Source organism: Dama dama, chromosome 33, assembly GCF_033118175.1.
Source record: "Dama dama isolate Ldn47 chromosome 33, ASM3311817v1, whole genome shotgun sequence".
NCBI lineage: Eukaryota > Metazoa > Chordata > Mammalia > Artiodactyla > Cervidae > Dama > Dama dama.
Window position 1 is genome coordinate 17,873,749 of NC_083713.1, and position 17,433 is coordinate 17,891,181.

At 35.8% G+C, this 17,433-nt stretch overlaps 1 protein-coding gene across 2 annotated transcripts in view; it reads left to right on the top strand.

The window, feature by feature from the left end:
* Window positions 1–17,433, top strand: part of PDE1A (phosphodiesterase 1A) — a 280,045-nt gene that overhangs the window by 186,364 nt on the left and 76,248 nt on the right. For both annotated transcript variants that reach the window (XM_061135146.1, XM_061135147.1), the window contains exons 3-4: window positions 7,069–7,251; window positions 14,393–14,459. In XM_061135146.1, coding sequence (XP_060991129.1) covers window positions 7,069–7,251; window positions 14,393–14,459 — 250 coding nt within the window. The remainder of the gene's footprint in view (window positions 1–7,068; window positions 7,252–14,392; window positions 14,460–17,433) is intronic.

Sequence of the window (17,433 nt, forward strand, 5' to 3'; positions counted from 1 at the left end):
TTCATTCCAAACTCCTAATTTATCTCCCGCCTATTTTTCCCCCTTTGGTAATGATAGTTGTTTTTTGTTTTTTTTCTTTCCCTATGTCTATGGATCTATTTCTGTTTTGTATATAAATTCATTTGTATCATTTTTAAAGATTCCACATATAAGTGATATCATATGATATTTGTCTTTCTCTGTCTGGCTCACTTCACTTAGTATGATAATCTCTAGGTCCATCCATGTTGCTGCAAATGGCATTATTTCATTCTTCTTGTGTTGAGTAGTATTACATTGTATAAGTGTACCACATCTTCTTTATCCTTTCCTCTGCTGATGGACATTTAGATTGCTTCCATGTCTTGGCCATTGTCAGTAGTGCTACAGTGAGCATAGGGGTGCATGTATCAGTATCTTTTCAAATTACGGATTTATCCAGATAGGCTTCCAGAAGTGGGATTGAAAGATCATACTGTAGTTCTATTTTTAGTTTTTTAAGGAACCTCCATACTGTTATCCTAAGTGGCTACACCAATTTACATTCCCACCAACAGTGTAGGTGGATTCCCTTTTCTCCACACTTTCTTCAGCATTTATTTTTAGTCTTTGTAATTATGGCCATTCTGACCAGAGTGAAGTAATACCTAGTTGTAATTTTGATTTGCATTTTTCTAATAATTAGCAATGTGGAGCATCTTTTCATGTGTTTTTTTGGACATCTGTATGTCTTCATTGTAGACATGCCTTTTTAGATCGTCTACCCATTTTTTGATTGGGTCGTCTTTAGGTTATTGAGCTGTATGTGCTGTTTGCATATATTGGAGATTAATCCGTTGTCAGTTACATCATTTACAAATATCTTCTCCCATTCTGTAGGTTGTCTCTTCATTTCATTTATGGTTTCCTTTGCTATGCAAAAGCTTTTAAGTTTAAGTAGGTCCCATTAGTTTATTTTTATTCTTATTTCCACTACTCTGGGAGATGGATCCCAAAAGATATGGATGTGATTTATGTCAAAAAGTGTTCTGCCCGAGTTTTCCCTAGGAGTTTTTATAGTATCCAGTCTTATACTTGTCTTTAATCCAGAAAAATGTCTAATATTTTTCCAAGTCAAATAAATATTTCCCCATAATTTGCTTCAAAAATTGTAAAGAGATCGTTCAAGAGCAAATTAACATAAAGGTAATAAAGAGATGATGGCTAATAGTGAACTACCCTCAGGATGCTTTTGTGCTTATCAATCAAAGAATATGGGACTCTTTAAAAGACTAAAATTTCTTATACTATCTCTATCCTTACTCCACTTCCCAAAGGTAATCACTTGTAATAGTTTAGTGTAGATATTTCTGGATGTTCATCCCCCGAATCTGTGCCATTCACTGCTGTAGATGCCGGTACAACAGTGCATAAGATACAAACCAACTCTCTGACCTTCTTTATAGTCTACTGGATAAAACATTTTGAATTAAAAAAAACTAATAAACAATGGCATGACATTAGCAGTGCTAAGTGCTAAGAAGTCTATAACAGGATAAAGAGAATCAAGGTGTTTACTATTTGAGTTGGGGAGGGTGGTCAAGGAAGCACTTTCTACCTGAATACAGGGAGGAAATGATCCACACATCTTGAGAAAGAGATTCTAAGCAGGGGAAACAGCAAGTGCAAAGATTCTGAGCAGAAGCAAGCTTGGCAGATAGGATTATAGCAAGGAGGCCAGCACCATCGAAGCAAAATGAATAAGGTAGAAATTGTTAAGAGATATAGGTAGAGATGTAGCTTATGGTGCACTTCATAGGGCTGTATGAATTAAGCATTGGCATGGTCTGACTTGGGTTTCCCAGGTGGTTCAGTGGTAAAGAATCTGCCTTTTAATTCTGGAGACTCAGGAGATGTGGGTTTGATCCCTGGGTTGGGAAGATCCCCTGGAGGAGGAAATGGCAACCCATTCCAGTATTCTTGCCTGGAGAATTCCATGGACAAAGGAGCATGGCTATGGTCCATAGGGTCACAAAGAGAAGAACAGGACTAAGCACGCACACACATGGTCTGACTTATACTTTAAAGGAGGCAGACACTGGCTGGAAATTCTGACAGACGTAAATGTTGAGTGTGACAGTAGTTTGGAGGCAAGATTCCTTCTTATTGTTTAAGGCCTTTGATTAGATCAGGTTCACTCACATTATGGAGGGCAGTCTGCTTTACTCAAAGTCTACTGATTTCAATGTAAACCACATCTAAAATATACCTTCACTACAAGATCTAGACTGGTGTTTGACCAAACAACACAGCATCGTAAGCTAGGTGTGTGAACATAAAAAATTAACTGTCACAGAGTTGTTTCTTGCTTTTTTGAGATGCTTTTTTGTACATTAGAATATTTCATGCTTTTCTCCTTATGCATTCTGTTCCTCTATTTTTATATTCATTAATTAATCTATATCACTCTTTTTTCCCCCTGAAGTTATATGTTCTTCCCTCTCAATAAATGACATCATGCATGATGACTAAGAATTGCTAGACTCCTGGGTACCACATCTATATATGAACTCTCATATGCTGATTTGATCATGTTTGATGAACTGTCATGGATAATTTATGATTTTAGGACATATAGTCCTAAAGTCCTCCACATCAGATTCGCAAAGGACCAATTGACAACCATTACCATGTGTCTGTCATTCTACTCAGTGTAGTTGAAAATCAAGGCAGCAGTAGAATTCTTGGAGCGCAGTGACATCATAGGATTACACACAATGATTCCCATTCCACCTGTCCTGTTCTTTGGCTTTATTTGATCATTGCGTAAGGAATATTAGAAATGGCATCAATAATAATAGAAATGGCATAAGCCCTGAAATTTTCAAACTATGTAGTGGAATGTCTTGCTGCGATTAACTGAGGAATCTAATTTTAAATGAGCAAAAGGAGGTAAAAAACAATTTGCTTTGAATTACAATGTCCATGTGTTAGGTATAAATCAAAATCATCCAAATGTAAGAGCCAAATGAGAATTAAATATGATTTAGAGTAAGTATTAATATTAACTTCTAACTATGTCTTTTTTATCTTCATGTGTGTACATGTAATTTTGTACTTCCTGCACTTAAGTTGTGTGTATTTTTTCATAAGGTATTTCATAAATGTATTCATACTTGTTTAATACTTTGAAAAATAAATATTGGCAAAGGACTGCCATCCAAACATATATAAAATGCAGTGGAACATAGAGGAAGTCATATTATCTTTTGAGCCTCTTTTTGGTAGTTTCGGGTGCTTTCGATGAACTTCCTGCCTTTGTGCCCTTTCCTTGATCCCTGCTCTCTAGAGATGATATGTGGCCTGTTCTGGAGGCTTAAGCACACGCTGTCAGCTCTGGCTACCTTCCCTACATCGGCTCGTAATCCTTAGGCCTCAATCTGTAAAACAAGAAATCTACCAAAGCGAATGGAACCCAAAGGTCAAAGCTAAAGTGTGCCAAAAATAGCTCTGAGTTCTTAAATTGGTGCACCCACAAAGAAACAACAGTCAAGCACAGACAGAGCTAGCCTGTGTTCTTCCTGGAGGCAAAGTTCAATTGCTCTGTAAAGTCTCTGTGTATTTGTGTGAAGCCTTTCACACTATTTTGCCAATTCAGACCCTTAGGAAGTTCTGGATCACTGGAGCTGCCCAGCCTTAATGCACTTATTATTACTGGCCAGTGCCGTCAACGTTGTCTGTCTGGGGCTTATACTGGAGAGCGGCAGGGCAGTACTTTGAGCTCCTGGTTACTTCCTCCTCGCACAGCTGATTTTCTCAGCCAGCAGTTCTAAGCCCATCAGATCTGCACCCTCAGGACAGATAGCATTTGCTCTAACTTTTCCACTTGACACTGGCTGGGTCACCCAAAATGAGCTTTTCCATTTGTTTTCATCTTTCTTTTTTTCACCTTCTCATCTGTGCTGTTGATAACAGAATGGATATCTATAGAGTAAGTTATTATTTTCCTAAAATTTAAGGATATACATCAAATAAAATAACACATGTGAATGACTTCTGTAAACTCCAAGGACTATACAAGTAGTATGTACTTTCTGTGCTCAGTATACACAAACTTATTAAATAGAAGACAATTTTTATAACTTCAATTCCCCTTTTTCTTTCCATCCAATATATCCTTTAATAGACATCTGCATATGAACTCTCTTCCCTATCTTATTTTGTTGTTTAGTCACTAAGTACTGTCAGACTCTGTGACCCCATGGATTGTAGCCCACCAGGCTCCTCTGTCCATGAGATTTCCCAGGCAAGAGTACTGGAATGGGTTCCATTTCCTTCTCCAGGCGATCTTCCGGGAATCAGGGATCAAACCCACATCTTCTGCATTCGCAGGCAAATTCTTTGCTGCTGAGTCACCAGGGAAGCCCCTTCCCTATTTTATCTTAGTTTTATTCATTATTGGAATAATATATTGATGATATTAATAATCAGTATCTCCAGACTGATGTCACTGTACTTAAATGTTTGGGAAGCTTCTCAACTGTTCAAGTTCATTAGTCTTTGCCCTCAAAAGATGACCGATTTGAGAAACTCAGAGCTTTCCAAATATTAACCTAGCGAATTTTTGATATAGCTCATATTAAAAGATGATCAGAGAGTGACTTGCTATAATTCAAATCCTATTTCTCTGCTTGCTTTGTTATTAGTTTTTCTTCACTTTTTCCTAAAGTTTAACCACTATAAAATTTTTAAGTTAATTAATTTTAATTGGAGGATAATTACTTTACAATGTTGTGATCGTTTTTGACATACAGCGACATGAATCAGCCACAGGTACACATGTGTCTCCCCACTCTAAACCCCCCTCCCACCTCCCTCCCCAACCCATCCTTCTGGGTTTTCCCAGAGTATCGGCTTTGAGTGCCCTGTTTCATGCATCAAACTTGCATTGGATATCTGTTTTACATATGGTAATATACATGTTTCAATGCTATCCTGTCAAATCATCCCACCCTCACCTTCTCCCACAGAGTCTAAAATTCTGTTCTTTACATCTATCTCTCTTTTGTTGCCTTGCATATAGGGTCATTGTTACTGCCTTTCTAAATTCCATATATATATGTTAATATACTGTATTTGTGTTTCTCTTTCCCACTTACTTCACTTTGTGTAATAGTCTTCAGTTTCATCCACCTCATTAGAACTGACTCAAATGCATTCCTTTTTATAGCTAAGTAATATTCCATTGTGTAAATGTACCACTACTTCCTTATCCATTCATCCGCTGATGGACATCTAGGTTGCTTCTAAGTCCTAGCTATTGTAAACATTGCTGCAATGAACATTGGGGTACACGTGTCTCTTTCAGATCTGGTTTCCTCGGTGTGTATGCCCAGCAGTGGGATTGCTGGGTCATATGGCAGCTCTATTTCCAGTTTTTTAAGGAATCTCCACACTGTTCTCCATAGTGGCTGTGTACTGTTTGCATTCCCACCAACAGTGTCAGAGGGTTCCCTTTTCTCCACACCCTCTCCAACATTTACTGTTTGAAGACTTTTTGAGGGCAGTCATTCTGTCCTGAGTGAGATGATATCTCATTGTGGCTTTGATTTGTGTTTCTCTAATAATGAGTAATGTTGAGCACCTTTTCATGTGTTTATTAGCCATCTGTATGTCTTCTTGGAGAAATGTCTGTTTTGTTCTTTGGTCCACTTTTAGATTGGGTTGTTCTTTTTTCTGGTATTGAGGTGCATGAGCTGCTTGTATATTTTGGAATTTAATTCTTTGTCAGTTGTTTCATTTGCTATTATTTTCTTCCACTCTGAAGGCTGCCTTTTCACTTTGCTTATATTTTCTTTCATTGTGCAAAAGCTTTTAAGTTTAATTAGGTCCCATTTGTTTATTTTTGTTTTTATTTCCATTACTTTGGGAGGTGGGTCATAGAGGATGTTTCTGTGATTTACGTCAGAGAGTGTTCTGCCTATGTTTTCCTCTAAGAGTGTTATAGTTCCTGGTGTTACATTTAGATCTTTAATCCATTTTGAGTTTATTTTTGTGTATGGTGTTAGAAAATGTTCTAGTTTATTCTTTTACATGTGGTTGTCCAATTTTCCCAAATCCAATTGTTACAGAGATTGTCTTTTCTTCATTGTATATTTTTGCCTCTTTTGTCAAAGATAAGGTGTACATAGGTGCATGGATTTATCTCTGGACTTTCTATTTTGTTTCATTGATCTATGTCTGTCTTTGTGCCAGTACCATACTGTCTTGATGACTGTAGCTTTATAGTATAGTCTGAAGTCAGGAAGGTTGATTCCTCCAGTTCCATTCTTCTTTCTCAAGATTGCTTTGGCTATTTGAGGTTTCTTGTGTTTCCATACAAATTGTGAAATTATTTGTTCTAGTTCTGTGAAAAATACCATTGGTAGCTTGATGGGGATTGCATTGAATCTATAGATTGCTTTGGGTAGTATACTCATTTTCATAATATTGAGTCTTCCAATCCATGAACATGGTATATTTCTTCATCTGTTTGTGTCATCTTTGATTTATTTCATCAGTGTTTTAAAGTTTTCCATATATAGGTCTTTTTTTAAGGTAAATTTATTCCTAAGTATTTTATTATTTTCATTGCAATGGTGAATGGGATTGTTTCCTCAATTTCTCTTTCTGTTTTTCATCATTAGTGTATAGGAATGCAAGGGATTTCTGTGTATTAATTTTATATCCTTCAACTTTACTATATTCATTGATTAGCTCTAGTAATTTTCTGGTGGTATCTTTAGGGTTTTCTATGTAGAGGATCATGTCATTTGCAAACAGTGAGAATTTTACTTCTCCTTTTCCAATCTGGATTCCTCTTATTTCTTTTTCTTCTGATTGCTGTGGCTAGGACTTCCAAAACTATGTTGAATAGTAGTGGTGAGGGTGGGCACCCTTGTCTTGTTCCTGATTTTAGAGAAAATGCTTTTAATTTTTCACTATTAAGGATAATGTTTGTTGTGGATTTGTCATTTATGGCTTTTATTGTGTTTAGGTATGTTCCTTCTATGCCTGCTTTCTGGAGAGTTTTTATCATAAATGGGTTTAATCACTATAAATTTTTTGTAGGAGACTGCTGGATACTGATGATGAGCTCAGTGACATTCAGTCAGATTCTGTCCCATCAGAAGTCCGGGACTGGTTGGCTTCTACCTTTACACGGAAAATGGGGATGATGAAAAAGAGATCTGAGGAAAAACCAAGATTTCGGAGCATTGTGCATGTTGTTCAAGCTGGAATTTTTGTGGAAAGGTAAGTGAACTTGCTGGTATATTAAGACAAAATTTAAAAGGCAGAAAATATACTTAATATATCAATATTATGAGAGTCCTATAGTTTACTTATTGAGGAAAACTGTAATCATAAGTATACCTGGAATAAGTGGATTTAGGACTTTATGAGGGAATTTACCCTATAACAAAAAATATCTTGTCATGGATTTATTTTTATTTATTTTAAATTAATATAAAGAAATAAAGTATAGACTTTTGAATGGCCATTCTCAAATGAATCTTTATGAGTAACTGTTTAAAAATAATTATAATACATTCATATGCTATAAACCTAACATTACCCAAGTAAAATGTAGTGCCTGATAAAATAAGTTCTATACTACATAACAAAATCATGCAGGCCTTTTCTCCACACTTAAGTGAAAAGGCCATCCTCTTACGACCTTGGAGTAAAGCTCTCTCATGTCCAATCTCCTTGAAGAGCTTTTTAACTTTTCTGTCACTGAAGGACTTCTGTTACTTGCTGGCCTTTAGAAGCAGCAAGTCAAATCACTAGAGTTTCTAATGTGAAATACATGTTAATATGACAGGATTTTATATTATTTAGCCCTTAATAACATGGCTTATTTTTCTGTCTGGAAATAAGATGCTTCAGAACTAAAACTATAAAAAGACTTGAAATAAACATCTTATATCTGACAATGTTGAGAAATAGTTCTTAAAAGTTACTTATACTTACTTAGACTTAAAAACAATTATGCTACATTAAGTTATAAATAACAAAGGTTATCAAAGCAAAATTAAGGAAGAAAAATTTTTTATCAATGTATTTAAAATTAAAGGAGACCACATTATTTTTTATCTTCAGACATCTCTAGTTATTACTTCTAATAAACTTCTTAAACTTTCATCTTCTTCCTAAAGGAACAATGAGAAGCCCTCTTGGGTTTCTAAAAATCTAAATGACAAGCATTGTAAGAAGTATTTGATGTGATTTAAAGATATATTATAACCATAAGAAACAAAGCATCTATGATCTTGGTTTATGCCTTTATTACCCAAATTATTATTATTCAAATTACTTTGTGTATTTTTTAGCCATATTCAATTGCCTTTGATAAAAGAACCTTCATAATAAGCATAATGAGCTTGATTAGTTAGGTGAGATGATACCTCCAACACCTAGTGCATAAACTGCTCCCAACTCTGCCAAATGGGACCTGAAATCTGAAACAGACAAGTAGGGCTGGAGAGAAATAATTTTTATAATAATATTCCTATTTTTTAAAACAAGTTAGGTAAGTGTGTGACAGTTGATTTTTCTTAGTATCAGTTTGAAAACATCTAAATAGTAGTTCAGAAAATCAGTGAAAGAATCAGAGATAAAAGAGTGTATGTTTGCTTCAATGAAGAAATGTATATTTTGCCTTTTTGTTTAAGAAAATATAGAATTTGGGAAACTGAAAAATAAATTAAAATTGTAAAAGTAAACCAACTAAATTTCCGTTCTCATTAAATAGAAAATCAAAACAAATTCTGTGAAATATATTGATATGTTAAACTTTCACTTTTTTTTTTTTCATTTGCTGCACAGAAATATCAAAACGTACTTAAGGTAACTAAATTCGTAAGTTGTCTTAAAGAAATCAAAGTACTAAAACACAAGGAAATGAAATATTTTCTATTACTTTTGAATTTCCATGAGTAAATATGTAAACAAAAGGATAAGTTTATCTGGAATTTTCAAAAATAATCATCTTCAATCATGAAAGTTAGAAAGGCTTCTTGAGTCTTTTCTCAAGTAGCCCCTTCCAAGAATCAGCCCCTCAGCAAGTCCAAGCAATTTGCTTACACCAGTGTATCCCAAACCTACTCACTTTCTCATCTCCTCTCCAGAAACCCCAATCTAAGCCTTTGCCACCTGCCATCAGAAAAGTGACAATAACTGTCAACTAGGCTCCCCTCTTCCTCACTTGCTCTCTCTAAGCAAGTCACTTTCTACAGTGATTTTTAAAATGTAAATTCAGTTCTGTCATTCTTAAGCTTAAAATTATCTGATTGCCTTTACCATTTCACTGGATGTACCATTTCACCTGGTATTAAAGGCAACTTCTGTATCACGGCTTGCATGACTAGGCCCCCTTACTTTCTAGACTCATCTAATGCTACTATCACCCTTTACTGAATATCTATACTAGTGTGATTTCAACTCCATGAATATCCAATACTTTGGCCACCTGATGCAAAGAAGTGACTCACTGGAAAAGACCCTGATGCTGGGAAAGATTGAAGGCAGGAGGAGAAGGGGACAACAGAAGATGAGATGGTTTGATGGCATCACCGACTTGATATGAGTTTGAGCAAGCTTCAGGAGTTGGTGATGGACAGGGAAGCCTGGCGTGCTACAGTCCATGGGGTCACAAAAAGTCAGACATGACTGATTGACTGAACTGAGCTTTCTTCCCTTGGGACCAGTAATTCTGCTCTTTCCTCTATCAGAAATGATTTTCCCCAAACTTCACTCTGACTAGCCATTTCTATCTTTCCAGAGGCCTTTCCTGGTTACTCTGTATACTGTTCATCACTTTCTCTATCCCAACCAGTGGTTTACCTCATAGCATTTAGTGCTCTTTTTACTCATGTATTATTTCTTATTTATTGTCCTTCTTCACCACTAAATAAACCCTGTGAAAACAACACATAGGTTTCTCATTCTCCACTGAGTAGTCTCTTGTCCACCACAATGTCCGGCATATGATAGTTTTTTTTTTTTTTTTTTTTTTAAGTTTTTGAATTATATTCTGCAACTGTAATAAAAAACCTTCCAAAAATAATCTTCCCTATTTCCAGTTGAACTTTTACCACTTACAGGAGAACAGGAAATCCATTGTTCGTTTTCAGCAACTTGTAATATAATGACTATTTACTCATATGTGAGACCACTGCATTAAGGTTTCTCCCACATTCATTCTCCAGAATGAGTTATCCTACTTTTCCACACTAATTTTCAAAGTTTTCACCCTAATATCCTATTCCCAAGTATAGAGTTAGAAAATGATAATGAAGTGGTTTCTCCTTCTCCTTAGAAGAGTAATCTTCTTCCTTTTCTTTCTTTATATATAATAAGAATATACAGGGATATTCATTTCTCAAACCTGCTCCAAGTCTAAGAAACATGAGAATTCTCACCGAATCCAAAGAACCTTGAAGAATGTCAGAATTGGAGCCAATGGTATTGGCTGCAGAGTAATGAGAACAGTAATGTTAATATTAAGAATAATGACTTTCTGGGACTTCCCTGGTACTCCAGTGTTTGAGAATCCTTCTGCCAATGCAAAAGACACTGGTGTGATCCCTGCTCTGGAAAGATCCCACATGCCTTCAGGCAACTAAGGCCATGGGCCAGAATTACTGAGCCCAGGCACCCTAGAGTCAATTCCCCCCAACAAGAGAAGCCACCACAATAAGAAGCCGGCACACTAACTTCTCCAGTTGCAGGGACCGGGAGCTGCTAAAGAGTAGTTCCTGGTCACTGCAACTAGAGAAAGCCTGAACACAGCAACGAAGACCCAGAACAGCCAAAAATAAACAAACAAGCATTTAAAAAATAATAACAGCTTTCTTATATTGAGTACTTATAATAATGTTACACTAGGCGTTTATATCATTTATCTTCATAAAAAGTGTATGATTATCCTTATTTTACAGATAACTGACATTAGCTTTCTAGAGGTCACACAGCTAGGGATTGGTTACCCTGTGATCCAAGTTCCAAATTGTGTGTTCTCTTTGCTACATAATACTGCCTTTTGTGCCATGAAGTTACACAGATGTAAAGTTACTTAATTTTTAAAGTTTCTTATTCCTGACCACTTATCTCCTTGCCCATCCAACTTCATTACCCCGTACCTCCATTTTTTAGTAATGATTAAAAACATAGATAGAAAAAACTATTTGTTTCTTTAAAAAAAAAAAAAAACCTAAACTAAATATCATTTCAGTTCAGTTCAGTAGCTCCGTTGTGTCTGACTCTTTGCCACCCCATAGACTGCAGCACACCAGGCTTCCCTGTCCATCACCAACAGCTGGAGCTTGCTCAAACTCATGTCCATCGAGTCGGTGATGCCATCCAACCATCTCATCCTCTGTTGGCCCTTTCTCCTCCTGCCTTCAATCTTTCCCAGTATCAGGGTTCTTTTCCAATGGGTCAGTTCTTTGCATCAGGTGGCTGAATATTGGAGTTTCAGCTTCAGCATCAGTCTTTCCAATGAATATTTAGAACTGATTTCTTTTAGGAGGGATTGGTTTGATCTCTTTGTAGTCCAAAGGACTCTTCAGAGTCTTCTCCAGGACCACAGTAAAAAAAGCATCAATTCTTTGGCACTCAGCTTTCTTTATGGTCCAACTGTCACATACATACATGGCTAATGGAAAAAGCATAGCTTTGACTAGACGGACATTTGTTGGCAAAGTAATGTCTTTGCTTTTTAATATGCTGTCTAGGTTGGTCAGAGCTTTCTTCCAAGGAGCAAGTGTCTTTTAATTTCATGGTTGCAGTTACCATCTGCACTGATTTTGGAGCCCAAGAAAATAGTCTCACTATTTCCATTGTTTCCCCATCTATTTGCCATGAAGTGGTGGGGCTGGATGCCATGATCTTAGTTTTTCGAATACTGAGTTTTAAGCCAGCTTTTCCACTCTCTTTCATTTTCATCAAAAAACTCTTAAGTTCCTCCTTGCCTGGACCTTTCATTTTTATTTTTTTATTTTTTATTTTAAAAAATGCCTGGACCTTTTATATTGTGATTAAATTGTTTCCTTGTTCTGCAAGATTAAAATATATATACCTATCTTAGTGGAGCAAGTAATGTTAGTATTTTTCTGATAGGCTGCTCTGAAATCTTCCAACTGAGATAGAGGATAAGGATAATTTTTTATTATAACTGTTTGCCACATCTAAAAATTATTTAAGGTCATTTAATACTTCCTGGTGGCTCAGACAGTAAAGCGTCTGCCTACAATGTGGGAGACTTGGGTTCAATCCCTGGGTAGGGAAGATCCTCTGGAGAAGGAAATGGCAACCCACTCCAGTATTCTGGAAAAACCTGGAAAATCCCATGGACAGAGGAGCTTGGTAGACTACAGTCCATGGGGTTGCAAAGAGTCAGACATGACTGAGTGACTTCACTTTCACTTTCAAGACAAAAATTAAATTGTGTTCAGTAGCTCAGCAGTGTCCGATTCTTTGTGCCCTCATGGACTATAGCACAGCAGGCTTCCCTATTCTTCACCCTCTCCCAGAGCTTGCTCAAACTCATGTCCATTGAGTCAGTGATGCCAACCAACCATCTCGTCCTCTGTCATCCCCTTCTCCTCCTGCCTTCAATCTTTCCCAGCCTCAGGGTCTTTTCCAAGGACTTGGCTCTTTGCGTCTTGTGGCCAAAGTATTGGAACTTCCGTTTCAGCCTCAGTCCTTCCAATGAATATTCAGGACTGATTTCCTTTAGGATGGACTGGTTTGATCTCCTTGCTGTCCAAGGGACTCTCGAGTCTTCTCCAACACCACAGTTCAAAAGATTCAGTTCTTTGGTGCCTTCTTTATGATCCAACTCTCAGATCTGTACATAACTACTGGATAAACCATATCTTTGTCTGTAGGGACCTTTGTTGGCAAAGTAATGTCTCTCCTTTTTAATATGCTTTCTAGGTTTGTTATAGCTTTTCTTTCAAGGAGCAAGTGTTTTTTAATTTCATGGCTGCAGTTGCCATTTGCAGTGATTTTGGAGCCCAAGAAAATAAAGTCTGTCACCGTTTCCATTGTTTCCCCACCTATTTGCCATGATGTGGTGAAACCAGATGCCATGGTCTTAGTTTTTTGAATGTGAATTTTAAAATGGAACATGGAAATAAAGTAACAAGGTCTCTGTAATAAAATGGGAAGATACTTTATCAAGAAAGCCTAATCTCTATGTAAGTAAATACAATACTTTAATTCTGAGCATCTGAGAAGTGAAGATTAAAAAGGAAAACATGAAAAATTATTTGGCTTTTATTATCTTAAAAAAAGATAGCATTTACATAGGAACTGAGTAATGTCTAATGGATTTTTAATATAAGATATATTGAGTCAAAAGGGTTAGTATTTCCCTTAGTGATTCTATAAAAGATGCAGAATATTTTCTTATATTTCTCATATTGACCCCCAATATAATGATATAGTCATTAAATTATGGCTTTGTTCAGGCATATTGTGAGGAGAAGTTTACTACAGTGTAATCTAGGAATGAAACTTGCTTGTGAGCTAACAATGTAAAAATTAAGGGACATGATTATTCCTTGGTTTTCACAGGACTTTGTGGAGGAACCATGTTTCTTTCAATCCTGGTTAGAAACCTATTGCTATTTCTACACATTAGGGTATCATGTTGATTCTATTTTTGCACAAATCAGTGGAAGAGTTTCTTATATTTATTTAAGTCATCTTGATTTTCCCTTGGAAAATGGAACCAACAAATTACTGATTAATAAAAATATTTTTATTGTTGTTATTATAAAAATAAAAATATCCTTTCTTGATAATCTTTATTAAATAATATTAAAAGACAGTTTGAACAAACTTAAGCAATTTTTTTCAATATGGTTTCTCCCAATATTCTTAACTAAAACAAAAAAAGTAAGGTGTGTAAATTCTGGTGATGTTACATATTCTCTTCTATAATTTTCATTTTGTGAGAAAAGAAAGAAAACCTATAAAGGACTATTTCAGTGACATTCAGCTTCCAGACTGAAAATTTCATAACACAGGACAGAAAACAAGGCTGCTCTGCTGTCTTGAATGTGATGGTCTGCTAAAAAAGTATTGTTGCTGCACATGCAAATGACAGTCTTTTTTTTTTAATAAGCTGAAGTTTAGGAAAAGATCTCTTTACATAGACATTAAAACCATATTGACTTTATATGTGATTGTGAGTAAACAAAATACTATTTTCATTGTAAACATGTAATAAATGATGGCAGTAATTATCACTGTTGCCAGAAAGAGAATCTGTATCTAATGATACCAGGTCAACAAGTCAAAGGTAATTATTTCTTTGTTTTTAATAAACAGTTAAAACTTTGAGTAAATGCTTTTTATACACACACTTATTTTTCTTTTTCAGAATGTACAGAAAGTCCTATCACATGGTCGGCTTGGCATATCCAGAAGCTGTCATAGTAACATTAAAGGTAAAATGTTTCAGTTATCTTAGTTTATCAAATAGTCACTTTTTCTAGTCTCTTTGAAATGATGGGAGGAAAGTAAGAATAGGTCTTTGATGTAGTTTACATATCAGAATATAAAAAATTATTTTAACCATTTACAAATGTCATGTGTTTCAAGTCATAACTTGATTTAAATGAGGATCAGTTTGTTAATGTTTATGCTAACAAACTATCAATACATATAGATGTTTATCAGTAACAACTGTTAATACCCATGTATAAATACACATATGTGTATGATGTTGTCTTTTTTATGCTTTATGCTTTTTGCTTTATTTAGGTGGGGCTTGTATTCAACTTTGAGAGGGCATCAGCATTTGTCAGAATACACATATTTTGTTACTATATATTATGAAATGAATGCATTATCAGTGAAAAGACATTTCAGTCAAATGTAATTAAAGGACAAAACTTAGATCGAAGAAAATTGTTTAGAATTTTAGGTCTGAGAAAATATAAAAAGGAAGATAAAATTAAGAAAGTAAACAAAAAAGAAATTTATCTCTTTTGTCTCTGACTTTCCCTGTGGTTGCCCTAGTCTGAGGCCCAGTTGCAGTATTACATGCGTTAGGAATAACTAGAGTTGAAAATCTGATGTGGTAAAAGTTTTTGACTCACTTGTTCCTACTTTGTTTGTGTGTGTGTGTATGTGAACACTGTTCCTAGACTATATTACTAAAGAGGCATTTTGTAGGCTTGTCATTCTACGTTCCCTATTTCATTCTGTTGCTTAATTTGGGTAGGAAATTCAACTTTGTCTCCTCTAATAGCTTTATAGTGGTTTCCTGTATTAACCAAAAATTTAAAGAATACTAGCAACAAGTTACTTTCTTTTTGATATATTAAACCCCTTTCCTAGTTTACATTTATATTGATTTCTTTTGTTCCTTAAATCCCTTTTAAACATCCCCTTTGTTTTTTCTCTGCATTTGTTTTTTTCTCTGCTGCATATTAGATTTTAATCTTATTCATTTAAAAAAGCAATGGTTTTCTCAGAAGCTTTTTTATATTCCTGTTTCTAAAACTATAATAGAGCCTAGTATATAACTGAAATGTCATATTATTGGATATGAATTATTCCTTAGTTCTTAAAAGATTTTTATTTCCTCATTATTTCCTCAACTGTAGACAAGAAAATCAATTTTATTTTTATAGAAACCAACTTCCAGAATATTTTGGTATGAGAGACTGCAAGCAGATTTCAAAAACGTAGTATAGAGGAAACACGAACTAACAGGTTGAGGAGAATTATCACTAAGCATGTTTTAATAATTCTGATTTTCTGAGATACCTCCAGCCTTGTTTGTTCTCAGCCTGACAATGTAAAAGCCAAGCATCTTCAGAAGTTTACAGATATAAATTATCATTGCTGATAAAAAAAATGCCCCCAAATGGAGAGTTAACCTTTTCCTCAGTTGGAAACCCCTAGCAGGAACTGTAAACAGCAACCTTGCAACAGTCTAAACTGATTCCTCTGTGTTAGCTTTGGAATTTAGTAAGAGATTTGTTTGTCTCCTTTGAGCTTTATTAATGGCAAAATGACTTCTAACAGAACTCTGAGAGATTTTTAAATTTACAAACAGATCAAGCAAGTATTTGGGGATCAAATTAAGGCCAAATGCAAAGAATTTAACAAAGGTACACAAGCAAGCCAAAAAATATTTCCTTGGTGTTCCCAAATGATTAAAACTGCATTTGGAGTTATTGTTACTGTTTGTCAAAAGAGTTTTAAAAGATGGCTTGAATACTGTTTATCATATTTTCAGTTTATTTTCAGCTTATTACATTATGTATTGTTGTCTCTGTGAAATATGCTAAATGAAAAGTTCTAATACAGGGCCTGCTTAAATTTGAAATTAATATACAGCTTTAAGGTTATCCACTTACTGTCCAACACTAAACCTATTCTGTGTGTGCAAACACTAGACCTTCTTTGCTAATAATTTCTGATAATTATTAGAACTGATTCTGCTGTGTTTCTGTAGATTTCTAAATTTCAGAGATTTATTTATGATTGCAAACTCAAACTTTATCTTAATACATATTTAATGTACTGATAACACTTACTGCAAGTCCATTTGTGGGCTTCTCTGCAAGTTTTTGACCTGGAATTACCTGAATCAATATCCTTAGGTGGCTGGACTGGTTTGGTATACCTGCTCATTGCCCTCTTTCCCACAATTAGGGGGTACTTTCATAGGGTATCTGTTTCACTACAGGCCTGATCACTTCCCTGGGGAATTGCCTGAAATGCCAAAAACACTATCCTCCTCCCCAGTCAAGAGGCCCACTTCCTTTATCTCACCATCTGGCCCTGGTAAAAAAGTAAAGATGAATCAGCCAAGGTTAGAGTGAGGAATAAGGTACTATTACTCTACCTAGAAACAGTATTCTCTCTTTCTCTCTCTCTAAAGCACCTGCATATTAAAAAAAAATAATAATTATTTACTTATTTTTGGCTGTGCTGGTTCCTCATTGCTGAGCAGGTGCTTCTCTAGTTGTGGAGGACGGGGCCTCTTCTCCAGTTGCGGTGCGTAGGCTTCCCATTGCAGTGGCTTCTCTCGATGCAGAGCACAGACCCTAGGGCACACGGGCTTCAGTAGCTGTGGCGCGTGGGCCCCGGAGTTGCCGCTTCCCGCCTCTAGAGCACACGCTCCGCAGTTGGGGTGTACAGATTTAGTTGGTCTGCAGCGTGTGGGATCTTCTCAGACCAGGGATTGAACCTGTGTCTCCTGCATTGCCAGGCAAATTCTTTACCCCTGAGCCGCCAAGGAAGTATCTGCATCTTGAAAAAAAAAAGAAGACTCAAAATATCAAAGGTCTAAAGCAAATTAGTAGCTCTTAAAAGGTGGACCCACCAGTCCATCCTAAAGGAGATCAGCCCTGGGTGTTCATTGGAAGGACTGATGCTGAAGCTGAAACTCCAATACTTTGACCA